The 26,638-nt window shown below is 35.3% G+C and overlaps 4 protein-coding genes across 11 annotated transcripts in view; 1 reads left to right on the top strand and 3 right to left on the bottom strand.

Annotated features, from left to right (window-relative positions):
- Positions 1-352: 352 nt before the first annotated feature.
- Positions 353-4,498, bottom strand: LOC122403498 (ionotropic receptor 75a-like). Its single transcript, XM_043407048.1, has 10 exons — positions 4,357-4,498; positions 3,967-4,145; positions 3,595-3,899; positions 3,384-3,518; positions 3,145-3,306; positions 2,786-3,000; positions 2,489-2,703; positions 2,048-2,316; positions 613-822; positions 353-525 (listed from the first exon to the last, which is right to left on the bottom strand). Exons 1-10 carry the CDS (start codon positions 4,496-4,498, stop codon positions 390-392), a joined length of 1,968 nt encoding a protein of 655 aa, XP_043262983.1. The 3' UTR covers positions 353-389.
- A 501-nt stretch (positions 4,499-4,999) lies between these two features.
- Positions 5,000-13,812, bottom strand: LOC122403501 (pancreatic triacylglycerol lipase-like). The gene is made up of 7 exons (XM_043407050.1): positions 13,657-13,812; positions 13,342-13,444; positions 9,060-9,208; positions 7,159-7,404; positions 6,712-6,918; positions 6,271-6,427; positions 5,000-5,129 (listed from the first exon to the last, which is right to left on the bottom strand). The coding sequence occupies exons 1-7, from the start codon at positions 13,703-13,705 to the stop codon at positions 5,072-5,074; spliced, it is 969 nt and encodes a 322-aa protein (XP_043262985.1). The 5' UTR covers positions 13,706-13,812; the 3' UTR covers positions 5,000-5,071.
- Positions 13,813-16,505: 2,693 nt separating this feature from the next.
- Positions 16,506-19,582, top strand: LOC122403499 (cyclin-dependent kinase 7). Its single transcript, XM_043407049.1, has 6 exons — positions 16,506-16,695; positions 16,756-16,815; positions 16,895-17,003; positions 17,079-17,524; positions 17,621-18,316; positions 19,571-19,582. The coding sequence occupies exons 1-5, from the start codon at positions 16,642-16,644 to the stop codon at positions 17,966-17,968; spliced, it is 1,017 nt and encodes a 338-aa protein (XP_043262984.1). The 5' UTR covers positions 16,506-16,641; the 3' UTR covers positions 17,969-18,316; positions 19,571-19,582.
- LOC122403496 (phospholipid-transporting ATPase ID) overlaps positions 17,172-26,638 on the bottom strand; it is a 124,347-nt gene continuing 114,880 nt past the window's right edge. For 6 of the 8 annotated variants that reach the window (XM_043407046.1, XM_043407045.1, XM_043407038.1 and 3 more), the window contains 2 exons: positions 26,325-26,560; positions 24,914-25,487 (listed from right to left, as the gene is read on the bottom strand). In XM_043407046.1, the coding sequence (XP_043262981.1) occupies positions 25,071-25,487; positions 26,325-26,560 (653 nt within the window). In that variant the 3' untranslated portion in view covers positions 24,914-25,070. Of the gene's footprint in view, positions 17,255-20,398; positions 22,177-24,913; positions 25,488-26,324; positions 26,561-26,638 lie in introns of those variants that run through there. The other 2 variants (XM_043407039.1, XM_043407041.1) reach the window with 2 other exon arrangements.

The raw sequence follows: 26,638 nt of genomic DNA, 5'->3' as shown, positions 1-26,638 counted from the left end.
TCACGTGCACGTGATAGCGGCCGTCAAAGTGTTAAACATGGAATAGAACTTCTCTTTATGTAGCAGCATTAAAACGTAAATTACAATTTTTAAATTCTCGTCAAATGATAAAATTCTGAAATAACAAGGTATGCAATATTAAATTCAGATTTTAATTACATTTTAAAAACAACGTAATAAATCGTAGAATAGTACGTTTAGTATTGAACGTCAGAAACTTTTATTTCAGCCTTGATTAAAATCTACAATTGTTTTTGAAACGTTCCATGAATTTGTAAAATAAAAAAAAAAAGAAAAAAGAGTGCAGCGTGAATAGTAATAAAAGTTGTAATAAATATAAATGATTCAGGAGTTAATAAAAGTGTATTATTTCTATAAGCAATCGCAATTTAAGAAGTCTGCGAATTCATCCATTCCTTGAACATGTTAAATCTCTTCAGCGTCTGCATATTAACGTTTCTCAAAGACGTTATGTTCAAGTTCATGTCCATCACATTTCTCTTGCCCGTCATGCCACTCAACATCCTGAAAAACACAACGTGTCGGTGATTGCTACGTTAATGATCGGGAGTTTTGGATACCCGACAACCGTGTTTCTTCATTTTTATTCACCGTGTCAGCGCGGTCATGTAGAACAGATTCTCCGCGATGCAAATGAGAAACGAGAACCCCATAGAAATGCAAAGGAACACGAATATCGGTGCAGATTCGTGAATCGATAGAGGTTCAGCGATAAGTAGGTTGCTCGGACAGTATGGTCTTCTAGCCGACCATCGTTTCCACTCGCGATTTTGAATACCGACGTTGCGGATTTTCGTCAACCTGAAAAACCATAATCGTCAACCAAGGGCCTCCATATTTCGAGTACTTTTCATAGGGCTTATCAAAGAGAGCGATGAAACTTTCAATTGTCATGGCCGCCATATTGGTTATTCAGTAGTGGTTGCTCAAAATTCCTGTTGATATTCTACTTATGGTGAACAGAACTTACAATTCTTTGTGTTTTATGTATAATATCAATGTGCATAAAAATGAAACAAGTATTATCTTTCTATAATTAGAAAAACAAAAGAAATGCTATCTACGTATATAAGGCGCCTCATTTTTCGAGAACAAAAGAAGTCTTCTTGTGTCTTTGAATAGTTAATTTGAACTCTTTTAACTTAACTTAACTGAATAGTTAAACTCTTGTTGATATTCTACTTATGGTGAACAGAACTTACAATTCTTTGTGTTTTAAATGATACTGTGTTTTATAATATCAATATGCATAAAAATGAAACAAGTATTATCTTTCTATAATTAGAAAAACAAATGAAATGCTATCTACGTATATGAAGCGCCTCATTTTTCAAGAACAAAAGAAGTCTTCTTGTGTCTTTGAATAGTTAATTTGAACTCTTTTAACTTAACTTAACTGAATAGTTAAACTCTTGTTGATATTCTACTTATGGTGAACAGAACTTACAATTCTTTGTGTTTTAAATGATACTGTGTTTTATAATATCAATATGCATAAAAATGAAACAAGTATTATCTTTCTATAATTAGAAAAACAAAAGAAATGCTATCTACGTATATGAAGCGCCTCATTTTTCGAGAACAAAAGAAGTCTTCTTTGTCTTTGAATAGTTAATTTGAACTCCCTTAACTTAACTTAACTGAATAGTTAAACTCTTGTTGGTGTTCTTGTTGATATTCTACCTATGGTAAACAGAACTTACAATTCTTTGTGTTTTAAATGATACTGTGATTTATAATATCAATATGCATAAAAATGAAACAAGTATTATCTTTCTATAATTAGAAAAACAAATGAAATGCTATCTACGTATATGAAGCGCCCCATTTTTTGAGAACAAACGAGGTCTTCTTTGTCTTTGAATAGTTAATTTGAACTCCCTTAACTTAACTCAACTGAATAGTTAATTGAACATAGTTAATGAAGAACTCTCAGGGGGCCTTGCGTTCAGGGTTGAAGTCTTATGATAAATTCTCTCCTGCGTTACTTTCTACGTAAAATTCGATTGTTTATGGGACGATTTACCCTATTTTTAACAATTCGGTGAATGGGCTTTTGTGCCTGGCGTAAAATGCCAAGGTGGTGCGGAACAGATGAACCTCCGTGAGCTCGCAAATGCTTCTGTCGTTGAAGGTGTGCTCGATGTAAGGATAAGCATTATCGACCATCGTATGATAAGCCAAAGTTCCTTGCGCCACGCGGTTCAGCCCCTCTTCTAGGGGCAAGTATCTGTTGTATTCTGGTATCATCATCCAACGATTCATGTAAAAGTATCTCACTTCTTCGTCAGGTACCTAATAGGTGAGAGATTGCATTTTAGTTGAAAGTTTCAAAAATAAAGTGCTGGATGAGCCTTTCACTGTCTACTAAAAAGTCTAGCGCTTTAATCTAATCTAATTCAAACTCAAACAGTTGCTTTATACGTTAGAAACGTTTCAGATGCAAGCTGCTCTAAAGGGATATTACCTCAAGAAAAGAGCGAATGTAAGGCGTGGGTTCCGCCGCGAGTTTCAAGTTACTTTTCACTAAGCTGATCAGGGAATCGTTCATCTTCTCTCCCTTGTTCTTCAAACGGTCCGACACGACGCTCGCCGAGTAGTAATTAAAAATTAATACGCTAAATAATAAGATTTGTAGAAAGGCGATTCGAGCTGCTGTGCGAGACGGGATGAACGCAGAGCCTGGACAAAATAAATTTCGATTTACATGATTTTATATTTCGTATCTTGCTTAGTTTCAAAGACAATCGACCTGTAACGATACCTTGTTGGGACAATGCTCCTATCGTAAGTAGAACAGAGAGCCCGTAAATATCCATGGGGTTGCGAATCCCTTCCATTCTTATGAGCAGAATTAATATGGTTGTGACGATCCCTATCATAGTCAGTATAGAGTACCAGACCTTCACGGACAGAGGCTTCAGAAACTGACCAGGCTTCACTTTCATCGACGAAATCGTGCGAAACATAAAACACGACCTGCAAAAGACAAATTTTCGGTTCCCTTTCAGGAAACATATTGTGAATAAAATTTTGCAAAAATTTTAAAAGCACCAACGTGTAATCTTTGGTATTTATAGCAAAATAAAGAATATATAAGAGTATATAACACTAATTGCATACCGTATAGGCCATACAGGCCCGATTATGTCTCCGTTATTTAATCTGTCGACTTTCATCGCGACCGGACTCGACGAGAGGTCAACTATTTTCCTTTTAAAAGCCGCGAAAACCGGGCCGGAATTGTCGAACCTTCTCCGTGTATTTATTTGCACGACCTCCATGCTAAAAATGGTAAATCAAATGCAATTAAAATCTTTATCGTCGATAAATTAAAGCGTTCGTTGTATCTTTGTATTTACGTGAAATTGAAGAGATCCGACATGTGGTTTAGGAGCAAATATAAGAATTTCGAACGGCTATATTTTCCTCTCTTGGTGTACTGCATCATTACATCGTGAAGCGACGTGTTCTCCGGCGTATAATTGATCTGCAGAGTTTAACGATATCTGATCGTTACTATCGACGAACGATTCAGGTTTTAGCCATAGGAAACAGCAAAAACTGACCACGATCCCGACTTTGAGCTTCATTCCATGCAGATTCGATCTTCTCTGAAATTTCGATTGAGTCAGAGTGATGTTCAATCCGTTCTCCGCGTCCCAGGTTCCGAATACTGTCACGTTCGTCGGTCCTCCTCGATCCTTGCACGGATTATACACGTCGTAAAGAACGTAGTCGCGTTCCGACGGTACAACGATTACAATATCAGTGGAAACAGTGAACGATTCGTCGTGTAATATGTTCAAACTGTGGCTCAAGTTCGACCCCAAGATCAACCATTTATGCATTTCGTCGTACATGGAATGTTTCGTTGCCTGTTCGCGTACGGGTCAAACTGTAATTCTCAATCTTCTAACATATCGTCGGCGATAAATCACTTACTTCGACGAAGATTTTATTGTAACGCCTGTTATTGCATCGACAATCCAAGAAGATGCCCAGCTGATGGTACTCGGCGCTCAAGAGCTTTTTAAGGTCCACCGGAGACTCGAATACGAAGTCCACCATCGAAATGTACGTGATGTACATATCGTTAAACGTTCTAGCGAGCTTAACGTCGTCTGTCTCGTACAGAGTAAAAACACGAGGAAGTTTCAGCCGAATAATTCGATATTCTCGCAAGACATTGCACGAGGATGGTTCCAAAAAGTGTAACAAGCTGTTTTTTTTTTTCAGAATCGTTGCACATCAAATTGTACACACGTAAAACAGGTTGTAACACTTAATTTGGCCCAGCCTGTACGTACTGTGACACCTTATATTATTACATACCTTCCACGTCACCGCAAGAGAACCCCACGATCCTCTTCACCTTCTTGAACTTGAAGTAATCACGGATAATGTCGTTCTCATAAACGCACAAAATACCAGATAATTGGACTATTAACAGCAACGTCAAGTACGCTCGATTCATCGTGTAAAAATTATTTCTTCAAGGGGATCTTTTTGCGCGACATTTGTCGCGCAATTCGCTTCATCGATATTGCATTACGACTTGGTATTGTAATTTCTATCTTTATTAATCACAGGCTGGATGAATTATTAGGTAACCAAGTAGGTAGGATTATCAAACGGGCGACGTATGCCGTGACTCGCCGTTGCTTTTAGCATTCGCGATAAAAGATTCAGCACGTCGAATAACGTATCGGACAAGTTTCGAGGTAGCCAATAAAACATTTATTTTATTTTTCATTTACAAGGGCACGAGAACGAGAACAAAGGTATTGTCTAACCGTGCTATTTTAATTAATATAATTTGTACTTTCTATGGGCGTGCACGATAATACAGCATCGCCTTGCCGCAAGCTTCGATCCTCGTTCGGAGTATGTTGTTTCAAATAAAGCATCGAATAAAACTGCTCGCGCTTGCATAAATAAAGTAACTTATAAATGACTAGTACGGATCGTTTTATGACGCGAGAACACGATCGCCGCCACACGGTCGTTTCAAACGTCGGGGGGTTTCCCATCGTCGTCGCGAGGCGTTTTACTCTATCGCGAACGGGGGCGCGTCGTTCGTCGCCAAATAAAATTTTCCCCGCAGCCTGTAACAAGGAAACATAAACACAAAGTCATTGTATCTATCACATTCTATTTGATATACCGACTGGATGGTTTCAGTGATTACGAAAACGAGTCAAGAAACTTGAAAGACTTGTTAGATTACAGCTAATATGGAATACAAAGTATATAAAAACTTATTGACTTGGGTTCGTAATTGAAAATAGATCACAGATCATAGCTGTTTACACTAGGAGTCGTCATGTTGGATGACCAACACGACCATACAAACACCACTCGGTCACATCGCAAACATTACTCATCCAAACGTCCTAATCACGATTTCTAATCCTTACTCATCCTGAACCTCGCACCCTTCATGGGTCACACTGCCCCTTGACCATCGTCCCTACCTCTACCTATCTCTAGCAATAGTATATAAAGCTTGCAATATTGAAGAATTGTCAGAAAAAGTCTAGTACTCAGTCGCTGGAATCCAACAGACACTTACATTTACTCTTCATTAAAGATGTGTTTTATTCGTTTCAGATGGTCAATATGGAACATGACTAGGAAAAATGAAGAGGAATAGGGGATGAACTTTTTTTATAGGAAACTATCAAATTGGGGTCGATGAAATGGTATCGTTGAATACAATGTCAAGTGAAGTGTACATGAATTTATAACACATCACTCAATAAGTCCCCGGTCTGACACATATACGGCAACATTGCTGATAGACCCACGTTAAATTGGACGAATTACGCTTTCAATTGCTTCCCCACCCACCGTACTCTCCAGATTTGTCCCCCTGCGACTACTGACTTTTTGCAGACACGAAAAAGATGCTCCAGGGAAAGAAATTTGGCTCAAATGAAGAAGTGATTGCCGAAACTGAGGCTTATTTTGAAAGCAAAGACAAATCGTTTTACATAAAGGGCATCGAAAAGTTAGAGGAGCGTTGGAATGGATGTATTACTTTTGAAGAAGAGTATGTTGATGAATAAAGTGGAATTTCTAAAAAAAATTTGTTTTTCATAGTTAGACCAGAGACGGAGACTTATTGAGTGATGTGATATTTATAGATATGAGTAATGAAGTGTTTGTGATTTTAAAGTGTAGATCATATATTTGCAACAGAGCTTTTGGACCATCCTGTCGAAGAAAGAAGAGAAACTATCTTACGACGTAGACGCGTACTCTCCCATCAACACGACTGGATTGTAATCGCAGTGTCCATCTTCGTACTTCTCCCAATTATCGCAGGTCCTCGCCTTGAATCCAGCCGTGCTTCCTATGCTCTCTGTCATGAATTGGTGTGCCCTCGAGTGACTGCAATAAGCTGACAAACGATTCGACGTTATTAAATTTTGATTAACGATTATATTATTCGCCCTGCAGGGGGTTGAAATACTTTCAAGCTTCATTTTCTCCGAAACCCCCTGCAGAAGCATTTTATATTTAAGATTGAAATGTACAGTAATAGAAACTAAGAATCGGTCGATTAGTCTTACCAAAGAGTATAGGAGTCACGCTCGAATGTATCTTAGTTAATCCCGATGTACTTTTAGTATCGACGAGTAGATCGTCCGATGTTAATAAGGAAAGTACGCGTATGAAACTTACTCGTGGTCGGCACGAACGAGCATCCAGGCTGTGGAAACTTTCCGTTGTTGGGATAAAAGTCAGCATGACCCAGTGGTGCCAAGAATCCGAAGGCAGAACCGCTCGTATGAATCACATCCACGAATTGCGCATCGGTTGGATCTAATCTGAATTCCGGGTCAACAATTCCAGAAATCGTCTCGAACAGGGGACTCGCCGGATCTAGGCCTGCGCGTGATACCGCGTGATCGTTAAAACGAAACGAATAATATCGTGAACGATGAACCGATAAAGAAACAAACAAAAATCTATAGTACGTTCTGGTAATCAATCGCAAGGTATGCCATGCTGTTTAATGGCGTCCTTCCGGGACCAGCGTTCAACCCAACTTTTACGCTATCTGGTTGCGATTATCCACTGTCGTCGATCGGTTTGCATTTATGCTCAGAGTAGAAAACGATAGCACACCTGTTATTCTACCGACGCGTCCGTCCAAATAAGCGCCCGCGAATCCCGCCACGTGCGAGCCCAAACTGTGGCCGCTGATGTGGACGTCTTTGTACTCGAGGTTCGACTCGCGGTTCAGGAACTCCAAAAAGTCGGCCAAAAACTCGCCCACGCGTCGCGTGTTGTTCGCTGCTATCGGGTAGATATCCAGCGCCAAGGTGCCCCATCCCACGACGATCACGTTCACGTCCTCGTAAAGCAGATACGCTGCAATAGCACGAGCAATCGTTAGAAACTTTCTAATTTTAAATACGTAGAATTATTTTCTCTTTCTGTTTTTTAAGATTCTGGAATCGCAACACTACGTGCAAAAGTAAATAACATTGTATTTTATTATCTCGGTAACGAAGCCCCCAACGAACAGATTCTTACTCCTTTTTTTTAGAATCCTTTATAGAATCATCCCCTATCGGTCACAACATTTTCTAATTATTTTAACCCCAAGAAAATTTGAAAATTTTAAAGGCTGGGAACCCTCTGCTTTCGGTTCCCCCAAGAATTTTTTTGAAGTTTCATTTACGTCAAGAGGCAAATAAAAATACGAAGTTTCGCAGTTTGGTCACCCATTGATTTTACGCTGGAGCATCAAAGTCGAACGCTGCACGGTTTCGACGATTAAAGAGTTAATGTTAATCGAGAGAAGTTTAAATGTCAAAGTAAATCTTTGGATCCGTTCTGTGCAGTCATCTTTTAGTAAACAATTAAAAACATAGCACCGCGTTATCCGGCGTGAAAATGTTGTCTTATCGCGGTAAGGAAAATAGCTTTAGTTTGTACAATAGATAACAACGTTAAGACAAAACCGAGTGCCTATAGGCGCCGGTAACATAGTACGAGAGGTTATGGCGGTCGTCTGTACTACATCGTCTGTAGGCGCCGATAGCATTGACGGGGTTAAATTCACTGAAACATCGTAGTTCTAATTATATTTACTACGAACCATGTAAATTTACCACCGATATCGCGCACGACAGAGAGAAGAAGTGTCAATAATCGTCCACGCGTATAAATAAATCTGTACACGTCGGTGTTCTTATCTTTTATTTTTTTTTTTTTTTTTTTTTTTTTTTTAAAAAATTTTATTTCTTCTCCGAATCGTCGATATTATTGGAGTTGCTCGACGATAACGGGAGCCAAAAAATGTATTTTTAGAACTTTTATTTACCCCGCCCGACAGCTCGTCTTCTGTTCCGCCATGACTCGGGAACAGCTCGATTCCAAAATTTAGAAAATAGGCTGTTTTATATATGTAATGATAAAATATAAAAAAAAAAGAATTTCACGCGGTCAGTCGTATACGGTTCGATGACCTTTTACTAATTTTTATTTAATCGAAATGAAATGAAATAATTGTTAGCGACAATTCTAATATTTGAGAATCGAAGGGCGTCTAAAGGGTCTCGGAACGTGATTCTGCAATGAAAACTTCTCAATGTTACGTCAGCAGCTGAACGCGCGCTAGCGAAAACTTTTTAAATGATCAATTAACTCGCTATCGCGGTGACCCTTGAACCTGGCGATGTCGATTCCGTGTTTACCGAAACGGATTGACCCTGATTGTAATTAAATTTCGCTCGTTTCGTTCTGCCGTCGACATTTCTAGAAATGCGCTCTCGAAAGTCAGCTTCCCCCCCCCCCCCTCTCGCCCCTCGTTTTGTTCGCGCTACGCCTGCCCTCGTCTATCACAGAGTTCCTCGACGCTAATTATACGTAGAATCGAGCGAATCTTATTCACAAATAGCGATTCGAAATTGTAGATTCGTCGAGAAAAGATTCCACGTTAGTCTATGAACGAATTAAAAATGTTGTTCGTGGCTGAGATTTGTTAAAAGAATCCAAGAAAGAAAGACGTGGTTGCGTACCGTCTATCAGACCTCGTACCCAGGCTTCGTTTCCGGTGTCGCTGTATCCGTGAATGATGAACTTGGTCGGACGACTTTCGTTGAAGTGAGACGCGTAGAGGACCTCTGTATTGTTTAAAAACAATTGCTCCTCGCCGAATGGATTCTCCCTGTTGAATAATTACAAAATTAAATTCGATATCGAACGTTTCCTTGTTACGAAATCGATGGGGTGTTCTTCGTCGCGTCGAAACTGAACAAATTATTTAGCGATAGAAAACGACAATTCTTCTTATGGGTGACAGAATTTACCACTACGATACTAAAAAAATTAATTCTCAAGTTAAGACGTCGAGGGAAATAAATTTGAATAGAATTTCTGAATTTTAACAAAGTTACAAGAATAAGTACTGAAACAAATTTTAGGTTATGTAGTTTACAATGGTTTGAAATCAAAATTGTACTTTTGCAGAATATTATACGGTTTTGATCTGGCAGTGAACGTGTTAAAGGAATAGCAGGAAGTTGTTTATTATTTACAGATCCGATAGAAATTGCTTCGTGGACAACATGGCGTTAAGAGGTTATTTAATATATAAGAAAAGCAAAGGTCTAAACTCCAGTTTACGGTGGGTGCTCCAGGACTCTGGTACCAGGGTGTGAAAGAGTGAGTAACAGGTTCGTGTTGTTAATTTATAGACTCGACCAGAACGAAAAAAATCCAAGAGAAAACGACGTCTTTAGAGGCAATTAATTAATTATACTTGGAGTCAAAGATGGGTCGGGCCCAAAGTAGTATCATCCACCGTTGATAAATTCTGGATCATAGGGACTTCCTGGTGTAGCTGTATTCTCTAATTATGTGTGTTTAGGTTATCTTCGGGAACTTTGTGATTACAGGACTGCAAAAGCCCTTGATGATATACATTTGAGTGGAATTTGATGGGAGAAGCTTGCTAGTGGACCAATTAGTGGACTCATCAGTAAGGATATTGGATAGTTTTTTTTTTTTTATCTCGTTCTCATGTTTCTTCTGTGCAAGTACCCTGGGCTAGAGCCCTTATAACCTGCACTTAAAATGTTTGTTAGTGTCTGTAATGTTTATGAGGTTGTGGTTATTGTGGTTTTCCTTGGGTTAGGGCTCGAGGGGAAAAGTTTCACAAACCTCGTTTGATATTGGATAGTCGATCAAGGAACGTATACATAGGAACGGGGGGTCGATCGAGCGCTTGCGAGAACGCGACCCCTCTGGTGGCGAGTACAGGAAGTGACGCCATCTTATTTATGAACATATTTAAAAACTTGTAATTTCTCTTTTCTTTTTAAAATTCTCTTTATATCATGACTGCTCCGTTACCTTAAATTGTATTTTTTTTTATTATATCGTCGATATCGTACAGTTATGGGGCCCCCACTAAAAAGGGTCCTAAAAAAAAGTTCAAAACATTTACGTTCGACGCACAAATTCGTCGTTAATTTATTATTAAATCATTGCTCTCTTCTGATTCAAGGATTAAACAGTGTTAACATTTTTTTTAGGGCCCCAAAATATTAAAGAATCAAGAGAAAGGTATCGAGGAAAGACATAATATGTTATATTATATCGTTGGAAGAGATTTACAGGAGATAGCTGGACAAAAGTGTCGCTAAAATTGTCGATCCCGGGCCACTGCGTGGCGCCTCGTTTTCCCCCGTCTTCGATCGGCTCGATCGTCAGCAGTAAAGCAAAGGCGGTAAAGAAAAAGGAAAAAGAAAAGGAGGCGCGTCCGCGATATTCACGCATCGATGATAGTCAGTGGAGCGTCAGCGCTGAGAATAGAATTCGCTTGGCTTGTTGATTGCACGTATCGTTTAAAAAATTGATGCATCGTTTACGAACGCGGACGATAAACGGTTCGCTCTGCACGGGCGAAAAATTCGCAGCACGGATCGCTACGTTGCCAAGGAGAAGCGCGAAATTTTCTTCGACGCGGGGAACTGTCCGTCTCACGCTTTCGAACGTGAACGAGACTTTTCGATCGACCGGCAAAGAAACGTTCCTGGTCCAAGATCGAAACGTTACAAACCTTGCAACGTTAAAAAAAAATTGAAGGTCACCCTCGTTTCTCGCGAAACAATACAAATATGCACAATTGAAACTGTTCTATCGATCATAAAAAATCATACAACTTTTTCCTCTCTCATTTTTTTCTAATTATAATAGTTCACGAAAAAACCGCCTGAACTCATCTACTATCTAGTTTTGGGTAACTTAAATATTTCTTTGCAATGACGTTCCTCGTTTTATGGATTAAAAGATCCAGATACGTATATATTTATTTCTTTGGTGTTTTTCAACCAGAGAATTTTTCAATATAAGCTGTAATAATTTTTGTCCTGTCGTTAGACGTATATGGGGTTAAGTCCGTTTCTAAATATGAGCAATAGCCATTTCTTGTGTACGGTTGCTTTTAATTTATCCAGTCTCAGGTGCACGATTGCGCTTTGAAGAATGGTGGGAACAAACGATGTCGAAAAAAGACATTCGGCATTTATATGATAGTACAAATCACACCGAGTAAAAAAGCCAAACGTGGATCCAAAGCTCGATCGTTTCTGAGATATAAAAATTGTCTTTCGATACCTTTGCCTTTGGGTGCAAATAACTGCAAAGATAATTATTGATGTTAGTTTATGATAATTGTTGATTTATATAAAACACACAAGATTTTTAATACGGTACCTTGAATGTTTTTTTTTTTTTTTATGTTAAAATTCGTCGTAAAATAATATCACGCAATAATAGCGAAAATAGGTAAACATTATATTATATTACGATTTATCTCGATACAGAAAATGGAATTATAATAGACACACTGCCACGGATACGAGTTCAAGGCCAAGTTCGTCAAGTTCAAAGTTTTCGAGTTCATGTAATCTGAGATCTGTAAGAGCGACTGTAAAACGACATACACGCGTGGTATTTAAATCTGATGATGATTCCGATGGATCCGAAGATGAACTTTGGCAACCAGAACCGAACGAAATTATATAACGATCCGTTACTACAGTTTATGAAAAAAAAAACAAATGGTATAGTCACAAATGCATAAGAGGATTTACGAATGTTCGTTATTCGAAGCAAAATTTGTTAAACAAATCGTAAATTGAATTTTACATAAGAGAGATACAAACATTTCCTCTGTCTTCTCTAATAAAAATATCGTGTTGTTTATATCATTACGATCTTTAATTAAAATAGTATTAAAACGATGTATAGGAAACTACTGCGACTTATTTCGTCTCTGTTAATTATGATTAATAATATTCTTTGATTACATCATATATTGTAATAGCTTCTAATATCTTACTACGTACAAATAATATATCTCAAACTTTCTGCGATCGTATACATTTATATATTTCTATTTAACGCAGTTCATAATTTTTCTTTTGTTTTCGATATTTAAGTAATTTTTAAGGTAAACTTGTAATAGAAACTAAAATAGCTCCATTATATATTTCTAATCGCTGGTGTCTTGTTCTTATATTTTACAAGCTTCCCATCGAGTTGAATTTGCCGCCACACGTTGGCAATTTTTTGTTCAAATGGATGGAAAAATAAGAGGATAATAATTTTGAAGAATGTTATTAACCATGTTGTTGAGTGTTAAAAAAAATATTTATTCAAAGAGCCATTCTCGAGAAGGGGCATTTTGAATTTAAGGCACTCTGCGGCACACAGTGCAATTGACACTTTGTATCTGTGAAAAAACAAAAAACTTTCTCTTAATCTACATGAGTATAGCTAGAGAAATACGTAGGGGATTTTTGAAACATTACTTTTTGTGTGATTAGCGAGCATTTGAAGTAGAAAGTTCAATTTCGTACAAAAAATGGGGCAATCATTTGTCAATAAATAATGTTGAAATTTTTTGTTTTTTTTCCAGATACAAAGCGCCAGTTACACTGCGTGCCGCAGAGCGCCTCAAATTCAAAACACGCCACGCGAGAATGGCTCCAGCGTCGTCATTTTGCACTATTTTTGAATAAATATTTTTTTTTCTAACGCTTGACGACCTGGTTGATAACATCCTTGAATATCATTATCCTCTGACTTTTCCATTCACCCAAAAAAAAATACGCTTCGTTTCGGGTTTTTTACAGTGGTCTTACCCCTTGAAAAGCACCCGTCCAGTGTCGTGGGCCTCTTATTAGAAGGGGAAGCACGCGGAGCTCGAGTGTCGAACACGCGGTCCCTCTCGCGATTTTCGTTCGAATTTGAGGGTTAGGACGATCAACGAAACGTCCACGTTATACGTACCTGGTGTACAAATTGAACGTGGCCGGTTCACGGGCAGTTTTGAACACGGACTTGATGACCGTCTCCACATCGTTCAGCAGCGTGTTCTGCGGATACGAATACGCTGGAACCACGGGAAACAAAAATTTGTTGAGATAAAGACGAAATCCGTCGTCACGGACGGACGCGCACCTCGGGCCAGAAAAACGGACGCACTTCGCCGCGGAATTCGTGAACAAGGAAAAGGGAAAATGACTCGGTCACACTAAACGTCGGGGATCACTTTAGTGCCCGTTGTCGACACCGTGGCAAGGATTCGCGTGGCCTTCGTTTTACCTGACACGAGAACAATCGCCAGAAGGATGAGAGTCTCGGCTGGTGACATGTCTCTCCGCGCGATACCGCTCGCCGTTGCACTGGATTACTACTGCAGCCGGCTTAACGGCGGTGTACCATTCATCCTACGCGATTTCTCGTCTTTGATGTTAGATAAGCCTGCCGGCCACGCTTGTTTGTTTAATTTAATTACGACGGACGGTTGCTGAACAGTGACGGCAACTTTGGAGATCCGCCGCGCAGCGTGTCGCGTAGCTTCCTCGGATAGTCTTGCCTATTTTTTAAATATACTATATATATTTCAATAGGAATCCCACGAACAGCCTCGTTTCAGAAAATAGATGAAGGTATAAGACTTACCATTTTTTAGTTTTTTGATATTCGGTATGCATATGGGATATGGCGTATGGGAGATTATAGAGGCCAAAATAAGACGAGAATCAAGAATACCAATTTCTCGACTGAGGCTTTATTAAAAAGTTATTAATAAAAATTTCAAATCATTCCGAAAAAATTATTTTTGGCTGCGGGGCTCGATTACAATCATTTTTGGTGAATACACATACCCCTGAAATCCTATCCACTTTCGAGGAAAACAATTCGAGTAGATACTGAAATTTTCAGACGAAATTAAAAAAATTTCAAATCATACTAAAAAAAAATTATATTTAGTTACAGGGGTCAATTACAAGCATTTTTTGTGAATAGACATACCCTCGAAATCCTACCCACTTTCTAGAAAAAAATTCGAGAATGTGTAAAATTTTTCGAAAAAATTAAAAAATTTCAAATCGTTCTGGAAAAATTATTTTCGGTTGCGGCGGTCAATTACAATAATTTTTTGTGAATAGACATACCCCCGAATTCCTACCTACTTTCTAGAAAAAAATTCATTTCGAGCGGAACTTTAAACGTTAATAACTTTTTAACGAAGCCTCCAACAAGAAATTAGTATTCTTGATTTTCGTCTTATTTTGACCTCTAGAATCTCCCATTAAAATAAGAGCATCGCTTTACTCCATGCTGACTTGCCTTCCACCACCATTTTGTCGAAAGCCATTCCCAGAGTTTTTCTTTGATATTTAAATCGATCGAATTTGTCGATGTACAAATTTGTATATCGCAAGGAAACATTGTTTTACGAATTAAATATCACGAGCCATCCAAATCTCTATTTGACGAAACACTTTGTCGGTTTTCGTCCACCGCGTCCAGGAATGTATTTTCGTTGTTCCAACGGAATTTGCGTACGAAGATTTGATGGACATTAATTTTGCAACGTTGTTGATACACAATATATATTTAAAAAAAGACGCCTCGTGAACGTCGATAAATTTAGAAAGTGTAATCGGTATTAGATAGCAAAGTCCTCTCCTTCCTCCCTCATTATCGTAACCGCTGTCACCATTTCTTTTTCTCGTTTGAGGCTCGTGCAGCGGTGGTACAACGATTACTATGCTTTCCCTCTATCAGTCATTTTTATCGCGTGTTATAATAACTGATCGAAAAAAAGAATTCAATTATAACACACGATAGTACGCACAATATGAAATACGAAATGTAATACTTATGATAAGGTTAGGAATTTTATTACAGCGTACTACAGCTTCGATTTTTTATTAAGTATCTTCATTGGTGAAGAAATATTTGATCGATTTTGTTTTTCCCAAATATAATATGTAATAGTTCCCAAATTATGTTATTTTTTATAAACAGTGATGATAATAATATTGTTGAAAATGTATAACAAATTAGACAAAAACTAAATAGTTCAACTGAATATGCATACGAAGTATATGTATAAATATACATATTTTACAATTTAATACTTCGGGTACGGCTCGTTGTACATTCGTTCGAGTATAAAAGTCGAAATAAAACAATGGAATGTCAAGACAATTAATATAACGGATATTATCTTAGAAGTATAGGGTAAAAGACCCAATTACTGTCACCCAAACAGTCAACTTTGATAATATTGCACAATTCTTTTTATTTCTTTATCAAAAATATAGGTTTTTCTTCTTTCATGTTATTATTTAATGTCCTTAATTTAAGAAAAGAAATACTGCGCCTCTCAAAACCTCTATCTTTATTTATAAATTTCAAAATTTAAGAAGAATGTTTTGAAAGTTATTATACTATCACCCCTAAGATGCTTTTGACCGAATTACGTACGTAAGTACGTATGTACGTTCTTATTACTTGAGCATAAATTAACTCAATTACTATCCCCTTAATTAAAGTTTTATGTCGTATGTTTCTATTAAAGAAATCGTAATACCTATCGTAATACTGTAATACTATGTACATGTAATATGGAAATAAAACATTAGGTTAAGTGGACACAGCTACAATGTATAGTTTTGTTTTTATGAGTAAATACATACTACACACGATAGTAATTTAAAAGTGCGTTGAACACCTCTACTAGTCGTTATTATCCAAATATTAAAGAAAATTGATCAATCGTATAACTATTGTTGTTATTTTCTATAATGCTCGCATAATCTAATAATATCATATTTTATTATTTTTATACTTCAAATACTATAATAATAACATTTCTTTTAGTATCTTATTATTCCTTTCAGTAATAAGATCGTCGTTTTTACTCTACTAATTTACTTTTGTATACAACTTTGTAAGGTTTATTATTGATTGGTAATATTTGTCATGTTTATATATTCACACAATATTTATACGTTTATTGGATAAAATTCTAATATATTTAATTTTTTTTTAGCATCTACATAATGACGTATTAACACGTGTCTAAGCACGTGCGAACTATCAAATATTTCGAGGTTAGCAAATGATACACTGCATACTTTAAGGGTGTACGTTTCGTTTTGAATTTTCTTTGAGGAAATGTTCCTTCAAAATTGATATAAAATAGGCCCAGTATATGAAATTTCTTCAAGCATATAATTAACAAAATTTTAAACGAATTTCGAACGTAGAAAGATCATATAATCGGTAAAGATGACTGAAAAATTACGAAGATATGAGAAAATTGATTTCTTGGGCGAGGGACAGGTTAGTTTATACTCAGCGTTCTTTTTAACGTTACCGATATACCAAAGTATATTATTTTAGTTCGCCACTGTTTATAAAGCCAAAGATATCGAAACGTCCAAAATTGTTGCTGTGAAAAAGGTTTGACAGATACTTTCGTATTAACAACGAAAATGTTTTTAATACGTCACAATATGTCATTCACGTATCTTAATGTTAGATTAAAGTTGGAAGTCGCGCGGAAGCTAGGGATGGAATAAATAGAACTGCACTGAGAGAAATTAAATTGTTACAAGAACTGAAGCACGATAATGTGATCGGTTTGATAGGTATGCGATATATTAATTACAAGATTTAAGATTTTTCTCTGTTTCGATCTTCACCTTTTATTATTAACATTTTAGATGTTTTCGGTCACAAATCGAACGTATCGTTGGTGTTTGACTTTATGGATACCGATTTGGAAATAATAATAAAAGATAACAATATTGTTTTAACTGCTGCGAACATTAAGGCGTACATGATTCAAACACTTCAAGGATTAGATTACCTTCACTTCAATTGGATACTTCATAGGGATCTGAAACCAAATAATTTACTTGTTAACGCAGAAGGTGTTTTGAAAATTGGGGATTTCGGTTTGGCCAAATTCTTTGGTTCGCCGAATAGATTGAATACGCATCAAGTGGTGACAAGATGGTACAGGTCGCCTGAATTGTTATATGGCGCAAGGCTTTATGGAACTGGGATCGATATGTGGGCAATTGGTTGTATATTGGCGGAACTATTGTTACGTGTACCGTTTTTACCTGGGGAATCTGATCTGGATCAGCTCACTAGAATATTTCAGGTATTAAAGATTAGATGCAATCGATAAAACGAATTACAAGTAAAAATGTTTATTGTTTTACGTTTTATTTTTTATTTCAATCTGTACGATTTTCAGACATTGGGTACACCCACAGAGGAGACATGGCCAGGAATGACGGAACTACCAGATTTCATCCAGTTCAAACCATTTCCTGGAACACCATTAAAACATATATTTACTGCTGCTGGGGATGATCTGTTGGACTTAATCGCTAGTTTTCTAAACGTAAACCCTTTGGAAAGATGTACATGCGATCAGGCTCTTCAGATGCCATACTTTAGCAATAAGCCAGCACCGACTCCTGGACCTAAACTACCCCTTCCAACGACCGTTAAACGACAACCGGAGGAAAAACCAAGTTTGAAAAGGAAGCTACTGGAATCGATGGATGGCGCTTCGCTTGCGAAAAGATTACAGTTTTAACTATAATTTTAATTAGAATTAATTGTAAATTATAGAAAACAATTTAGTACCATTATGAATGTTATTATTTTTACAATGAACTATTGTCGTATATAATTGAAAGAATCGGAGAGAAATAACATGGTTTAATTTATATAAATATATAATGTACCAATGATTTGAAACTGTAAGATACATTGACAGAAATATTTACAGTAAATCTGAGATCATGTACAATAATGAATCAATAATGTATTTTTGTTACAAGACTATTACATAAATAATCAAAATTAAGTGTAAAATTTGTTTTGGATATAAAAATATATTGATATTGTATATTGTATAAATTACATATCCTTAATGCACATTGTTCGATCCATGGTGTGTACAGAAAATCGAGAAAGGACGGAAATGTCATAGGTTGAAATAATAATACATATCTGAAAAATACAATATTATGCTGCATTACTTTTATTAACTTAAAAACTAGTAAGAAACGTTTGAATTTGTGAACAATCTCGTAACTGTCGAAATATTTAATTTCGGTAGCATAAAAGAGGTGGACTTCGCAGATAACAAAATTATTAAAACTGTAATCGCATTTCGCAGCGTTTCTTTTTTTGCAGCAGCAAGGCTAATCATTCCGTTCCCATAATAAGTACAAACATTACCCAAATTTCTCTCGATTCTATCCGCGTTGTTCCGTCGACCCTTCCTTTTCGTGGGAAAAAGTATAGATTATAAACGATATGTTTTGCAAATATATCGGGTGTGTGTAAATTCTTTATGAGAAAATAAATCGAAAGTGTGCAATAACGATTTTTTTTGTTCACGGCTTCGTTTTCAAGAAAATTAAATTTTTTGCATTCGCGTACATTTGCCAGCCATTCGATTCTCTTATTCCTGTGTTTATGATCGTGTAAACAATAATAATGTCCTGCATGACCTTGTATCAACTTTGTTCTCCGTGAACAATTGCAAGAAAAAAGTTAGGCAGACAAGCAAATATGGACTCGACATTTATTATCCGCCGTTTATATATTAAAATCCAGCAACAATATAGTATTAATTACGACCCTTCGTAACACCATCAGAATACTGCTGACGTATAGTACAATCAGTTTGATGGGAAGCGATACATGTGTACATGGAGAATTTTCAAACATTTTATCGAAAAGGAAACGATAAACAAAACATTATTATTCTATATTTACGATTTATTTTTTCATACGGAATCCACACATGCACGGTTATACCACCTGAACCGATACACCCTGTATATTCTTTTATAATCTCTTTTTAATTTGATGATGATTTTGCGTCGCTCATCTCTGATGAACTTGCAAAACGGTGTTACCTATACGGATACTGTTCATGACTGACTTGTACATACCTTTTTAATTAGTTTCTACTAATATCCGTGTATGACTTCAATATACATGTAACTATTACACATATACATAAACCTAATCAATACTGATGGGTAACAAAAACGTAATACAATTTAAAAAAAGATACAAATTATATAAATTTTATATTAATGCACATATCAACATGAGTTGCTACCTCTGAACTCCGTGAAAATGTTATTTTGTTTCGGAGTAAGTTAGAAGAATAGAATAGATCTCATATTTAAATATATCACATAATACAGTAACAAAATTTGTTATACTGTACATGTAGTTACACTAAAAGCACAACTTAAGACGACATGTGCATTTAAATACTGAAGCAACATTTAATATTTTTTTTCTTTTTCCCGTATTTCTCGTTAGATCTTGACATAGAGATGCAAAGCTTGGGGGCTCTATGTAAATAAAACATGACAATTTTTAAGGTAAGATATGTTAGAAGATTACTGTGTTAAACGTACGATAGATCGATTTACACGATTCGTAAACCATAAAATCAAATCCCAATACCGTATTAGGTTCAAATCTCAATCTAGGATTCTTTTTTTTTTTACTTGAAAAAAAATCAAAACAGCTGTATAAATGCCTGAAAGTAAGTAAATCATTTTCTTTTTAACTGTAAGTAATCTCCTAAAGCATCTTAGAATATATAAATGATAAATTCATTTCTACCATATTGTACTGTGGTCCCTCTTATTCAGATTGAACTATAAGTAATAACTATGTAACACTGTTTTTAATACGTGATCAACAATCGTTTTTCCTAAAAGAACGTACCGATGTTTTCCGTGCTCAAGCGAGACAACAGAACCGTCGTTACCATTATAATTGTAAATTTAAACGATAACGCAAATACGCGAGAAAAATTTCGGGATTAAATGAAAAAATATACTTCTATTTTCATAATCCGATCAAAAGGAAATTCTACAAAAACAAATTTTACAGAATTCGATTTTTCAATGGCATATAAGGTACTAATATTTTACTGTTTTCTTTTTTTTTTGTTTTTACAACATTAATCTGTTTTTCGTGCGAGTTCTTTACACATAAAAAATAATACACTTAAGAAGTAGATTTTACTGTACACGATATATACTTAAAGCAATATTTAGATTTACAAAATTGATATTACACAGAGTGTAGTATAAAACCAGAAAACATTATTTAGCACGATTTACAAAAAGTAAATCGTTCTTTCGTATCGACGTGTTTCATTGAAAGTACAAATGAAAACTTCTTTCTATCGTTTTGTGACAATGTGTTAATACATAACTGAATATATTTGAGCGTGACAACTGTAGAAATTGCAAAGAAATAATGTCAATTGATTGATTAATACATTGCTCGATAACATAATCCATTTAAAGTCACCACCGCTTTAAATGTAACATAACAATTAATAGATTTAATGATTTTTTTGTTTGTACACACTACCTCCCTATCCTGCGTGCACTTTGTAAGGAACATTGTATTCGATAACATTAGCGTTTTTATTTTGCCCTTCTGCATGGCCCTACATGTTTAACATGCTTGTAAAACTTTCCTTAATCCTGTAGGGCTCAGATTTTAGATAGGATGCATTGTTCAATACATAAAAGTAGGATATATTAGAAATAGTACATAGGACATAGTATCATAAAAAAAACAAAATTTTTTCGCCCCTATATATATATATACATATACATATATTTAAATGTTAAAGAAATCAAATTTAAACGCAATTAGTATAATGTATTTTAAATGGGAAATATCAAATCAAGACGTAGATATTATCAATTACATTTTTATACTTTTTAATTGTTGATATTATTGTCTTATATTAGTATCCCATGAAGGAAACGTAGTTGAAATTGCTTTAAAGGGTTATTCACTGGACATGAAATGCAATGAAGATTTAACAATTGTACGTGTTTACGAGTACAATAGTTTTGTCCTTTAAGTTATACTATGTCCTAAGCAAATATTTTTAAGCAGTAATTGATGCGCAGTCTATAGAGCACATGCAGCAGACAATTTGCTCTCGCATTTTGTTTCTAGACATTTGATTCAGTATTTAAAGTAACATATGTAACAACTTATGCAACCAACAACATGTTATGACTACCTTATATTTCTTAATTTCTTATTTTTTACATTAAGTCAATATTTACCAAGATCTTTAAACAATATCAGTACATTTCGTTCGCAGACTAATAAATTCTCTAATGTCTCAAATTATAAAATTAAAAATAATTTACAGTAACGTAAGTAGTTGGTAGAAGCTTGTATTTTAATACGCACTATTTGAATTTCTTTTAATATAAATGTAACATCGTAGGTAATGTCACTTCATATTATTTAAAAATCATGGCATCCCGATTCTAGGACAAGGATGTTATTTGCAAATGAAAATGAAATTATATCCATTTAGGGATTTAAAATAAGTAATACATACATTATGATATAGCTGTCCGTAATAATAATATCACATCTCCAAATACTACTTAGCAAGAAGTGTTACAAAATAAATGTATATATAAATCAGTTTAGACGAAAAATATAGACGGTGCATTTTCTAGGTCACTAGAATCTTTTTTTTTTTTTGAGTGTAGAGAAGAATATGTTCACAATTTCTCGAACATGGATACTTTTTAGCACGATACAGTTTGCTTCCAATATTGAAGATGATTTCACAATTTTGTTTTATAAATATTTGTAAAATTATTCTTCAGTCCATTCGTATCATTATTGAAAGTCCAACTTTTATTATACAAAAATTCAGTTAATACCTCAATTCTTGATCGACAAATCTCACTCTAGAAACACATAAATTTCATTCTGAAAAAGAAGAAAGAAAACCAATATTTTGGTAAGGATAGACGCGAATTCATTGAAATTATAAAAATCACTGTTCTATTTCTCTCGACATTTCTGCGTTGAATAAGGAGGAGATAAAAACGCAGCAGCCTCTGTTTGAATTTGTTTTCTCTGCATTCATGACTTTGGATCGGTACATATTATGATATAAACGGAGTTCACACATAAACATTTCTATTCGAAGGAAACAAAAAAATAAATTCACATAAGTGCAATAACAAAGAGTTCGAGACAAACATTTGCAGTTGGGGGGTACCGTGTGTGGACATACGGACTTTTCTCTGAAAATCGACCGGTGTATTATTAAATTCCTGCGACGTGTACAATTTCTATAAACAATAAATATAAGCTGCAATGCCCGCAGACGCAACATTTGATGTCTCTGTCTGATAAAAGCAATGATGTCATTATGCTTGTCCCCCGCCCGTATGGACCTCATCGATTTACAGAGAAAACTCCTTGTGTTCTCACATGGTGTCCAACGACTGCAAAGGATCAACATATGATCAATAAAGAAGGGAATACAACTGCCATATTGCATAAACATAAACGAATCATTGCAATGTGAAACACTCTGTGTAGCTTCTTGATTAGGCACAATGTTTGAAAGCAATAAATTCCTATGTCTCTGTTTAAATAAAAAAAGTCCTTTGTGGAACACACTTTCCCAATGCAGACTATATCTCCCTAGAATTCATTGTAATATTAAAAGTAGAAATACATTTTTCATTGTTGCTACTGTTTTTTTATTTTATCATATTATATATATATTCAGTAGTCAGTCCAAGGCAAACATTATCCGCAGTAGTATAATATAATATAGCTACTATTTTCGTATCTTTTTAAATTGATCTACCTATATATTACTTTCTTTTAAAAAATGTATACTTAACATTTAATATAATATATATATATATGTATATATATATATATATATATATATATAATATATATCTCTTTAAAATATTTACAGTCAATGCTATAATACAGTAATTTTAATTGTTTCTTGTATTCATACTTTATAAAGGCAATTATCATCATAACTATAATCCTTATTTACGTATTTATATATAGTATATCATGTAAACATGTTTTTACAGTAACCATGTTTATATTAGGACTGTATATAATACAAGTAGGGATATTATACGATCTTTTGACACCTTTACACATATGTATGTACACAGGGAGTGTCATGATCATACAAATTATATTTTATCTCATTATTGTGTAATATTTTCATGCCAATTTTTAAATAAAGAATATGTGTTTACTTAAAGAGTAAAACAACTGGCTTATAAAAAAAAGACTATAAGTCTAAATAAAACTAGTTTCAACATCCTCTTGGAGATAGCGAATACGCTAGAAAATCAATTAAAGATCGAAGAATTTAAAGCATTACTTCAACTTGCATTCCTTTGATATAGATCTCTACATATATTTTTAAATATCCCAAATATAGCGTAAAAAGCAATATATTAGTCATTAATATAGACCTTATTAATCTAACACTTTTATACGCAATAATAAAAGTAACAAAAATTGATTGATTGCAATCATTGGCCAATTAATTAATTATAAACAGGAAATAAATAGCTGATTTTTGACGTTTTACTAACCTTCCAAATTTCAAACATATTTGTTTTCTGGTTTCTTTGTATGTACGAAGTAAAAATGTATCATCATAAATCAACCTGTGCATGTCTATTCATGTGCACTATTCGAGAGTTCGTCAGAGATCATTATTAAGAGCTCAATAAATTTTTTATATCCGAGATCGTTTGTTATTCTAGACTCTTGTAACATAGTATGTATGAACGTCACGCAGCAAATTAGAATAATTTATTTGATACATTTTTTTTACACACGATGAAATAAACAATTTATCCAAGGAGAGTTAGATTTTAAGTTTTGCCTTTGAGCAAACTCGTAAAATTTCATGTAAATTCAAAAGTTAACGGAATCGTAGACTTTTGAGGTAAACGAAATACGATTAGTATTTCAGTAAGAGTCTAGAACAATGATCGATCTTGTAGAAAATGCATCTTATTAAAATGATTATTAACTAACAATAATTTTTGGTGACAATACTCTTCAGTAGTTACTAGGTGTGTAGAATTTCTTACGCAAACCATTAATACTTTATTGTCTTATGAAATTCGATTACTTAAATTTTTGTAAGCATCAATACAAAAAGAGTTGAATCTAATAAAGCTGGTAAACAGTTTTTTATCTACTGCGATGCATGTACACGGAGCTTTCTGCATTGTCGCGTACGATGGAGAAAAGATTGCACAAAAAGAAAAAAACGAAACTCGATGCCTAATCGTATTTAGAAAATCTGTTCGGGTATTTAACGTGAAAATTCGATTGCAAAAATTTGAGTAATTCTGTTGTATAATGCTGCTATAGAGGGTGTTCGGCCACCCCTGGGAAAAATTTTAATGGGAGATTCTAGGGGCCAAGATAAGACGAAAATCAAGAATACCAATTTGTTGATCGAGGTTTCGTTAAAAAGTTATTAACGTTTAAATTTCCGCCTGTAGTTCTCATTCACAAAACTGTAAGACTGTCGATACGTCAGTAAGCAGAGTTTTTCATGCTGAATGAGAACCACTATCATGCGCACGCAGCTGTTCGCAGATTGCCGTTCTACAGGCGGAACTTTAAACGTTAATAACTTTTTAACAAGGCCTCGATCAACAAATTGCTATTCTTGATTTTCGTCTTATTTTGGCTTCTAGAATCTCCCATTAAAATTTTCCCCAGGTTTGGCCGAACACCCTATGTAGCTTAGCAAACCATTCATCCGAAATTCAATAGATGGTGGAAAGACTTACAATATAATGTCCAGATTATAGGTTAATAGTATCCAGTGTGTGCGAATTTTTTGATGCATTGTCCTTTGGTGACGTGGTAGCAACACTAACTTGTTTGCTGGTATTGTTCGTAAACGGCATGGCAAACTTGAAATCTGCACCGTTTGGTAATTTACGCATAATCTTCCCGGACGTAATGAGCCTGCCAAAACCTTCTTGATGCGCAAAAGCGTATCCAGAACGAAGAGATCGTCGCGTCCGTCTGGTAGACGGTGTACGAAGTATGTCTTGACTTTGGCGGGAACGTAGTTGCGCCAACCTCTGCTTAAGCCTAACTCTATCAGACAAAGTTGGCCTAACATCTATGAAGAAGAATCTCCACGACAGTACAGGTATTACCAATATGATACACGAAATGACCGCCGTAAACCAAAACGTTGCTTCGGACATAGCCTAGAATTGAATACATCTGCGTTAGCGTTACACGTAATACACTCCGGGGCAAAAAGATAGCACAGATTAAGATTTCCATAATTCTAATTTATTTTTACATTGCAACCGAAATTTGTCCCTGCGCATTATTTCAGAATTGGTTTATCAACGGATATGAGTAAAATCAAATTGAACTTTATCTACCCCATCAAATTTTATTTAAAGGAAATTGTACTTTTGCCAAAATTTAGTGGGACAAAATGATAGCACATATACATAAAAACTTAGCTTCGTTAAGAAGTTATTAACATTTAGAATTCCGCCCATACTGAATTTTTTTCTCGAAAATGTGTAGGATTTTGAGGGTATGTCTATTCACCAAAGATTATTGTAATTGACCCCCGCAATCGAAAATAATTTTTTCAGAACGATTTGAAATTTTTTTTTTCACCGAAAAATTTAGGCACCTGTCCCTTGTCGATTTTTCTTAAAAACTCGTTTTTGATTTTTAATAATTTTGTTTGACGCCCTACAGACAAGTTGTCTAATACTTCCTTGTAGGAACCCATGAGCTCTACTTCAGAAAAAAGTTTCATTGAAATATATTCGCTATTGCAGGACTTATGGTCGTTTGAAAATTGGACCATTTTTATGGTGTTTTTCTTATTTTGCGGGGCCAAGGAATAACTTTTCGAATATATTCACCATGCTGTACGTACACGCATGTCCAAGACTAGTAACAACATGAAATGTGTATTTCAACCAGTTCTTGATACAAAACTATAAAGAATGTAAGATGTGCTATCTTTTTGTCCCGGAGTGTAAATATCCACGTATCAATGCAGCAAAGAAACGTACCATAGTAAGACTGCCAACGTAGCTACCGCCTATGACGAAGTTATAGAAATAGTCTAAAATAAAATACCAAATGAGCGAGCCCCAAACCATGATATGATTAACAATCGTCCAATACGACGTATCGAGGGCTATTTGAACAGTCACAACTATGACTAATATAGTGGCTACGACACTTCCCAGTAGCATATGATCAGAAAGTACATAGCCCTTTGGTGATACTCCATCCTTATACGTCCCTAAAGATACAATTTAGTTAATTATTTAAAAAGTTGATCGCGATACTCGATAGAGTTACACGGCGGAAGTAAATTAAT

The sequence above is a fragment of the Colletes gigas genome, unplaced genomic scaffold (assembly GCF_013123115.1).
Source record: "Colletes gigas isolate AHSC1104 unplaced genomic scaffold, ASM1312311v1 Colletes_gigas_Sc00055, whole genome shotgun sequence".
Lineage (NCBI taxonomy): Eukaryota > Metazoa > Arthropoda > Insecta > Hymenoptera > Colletidae > Colletes > Colletes gigas.
This window is presented reverse-complemented; position numbering and strand designations above follow the sequence as displayed.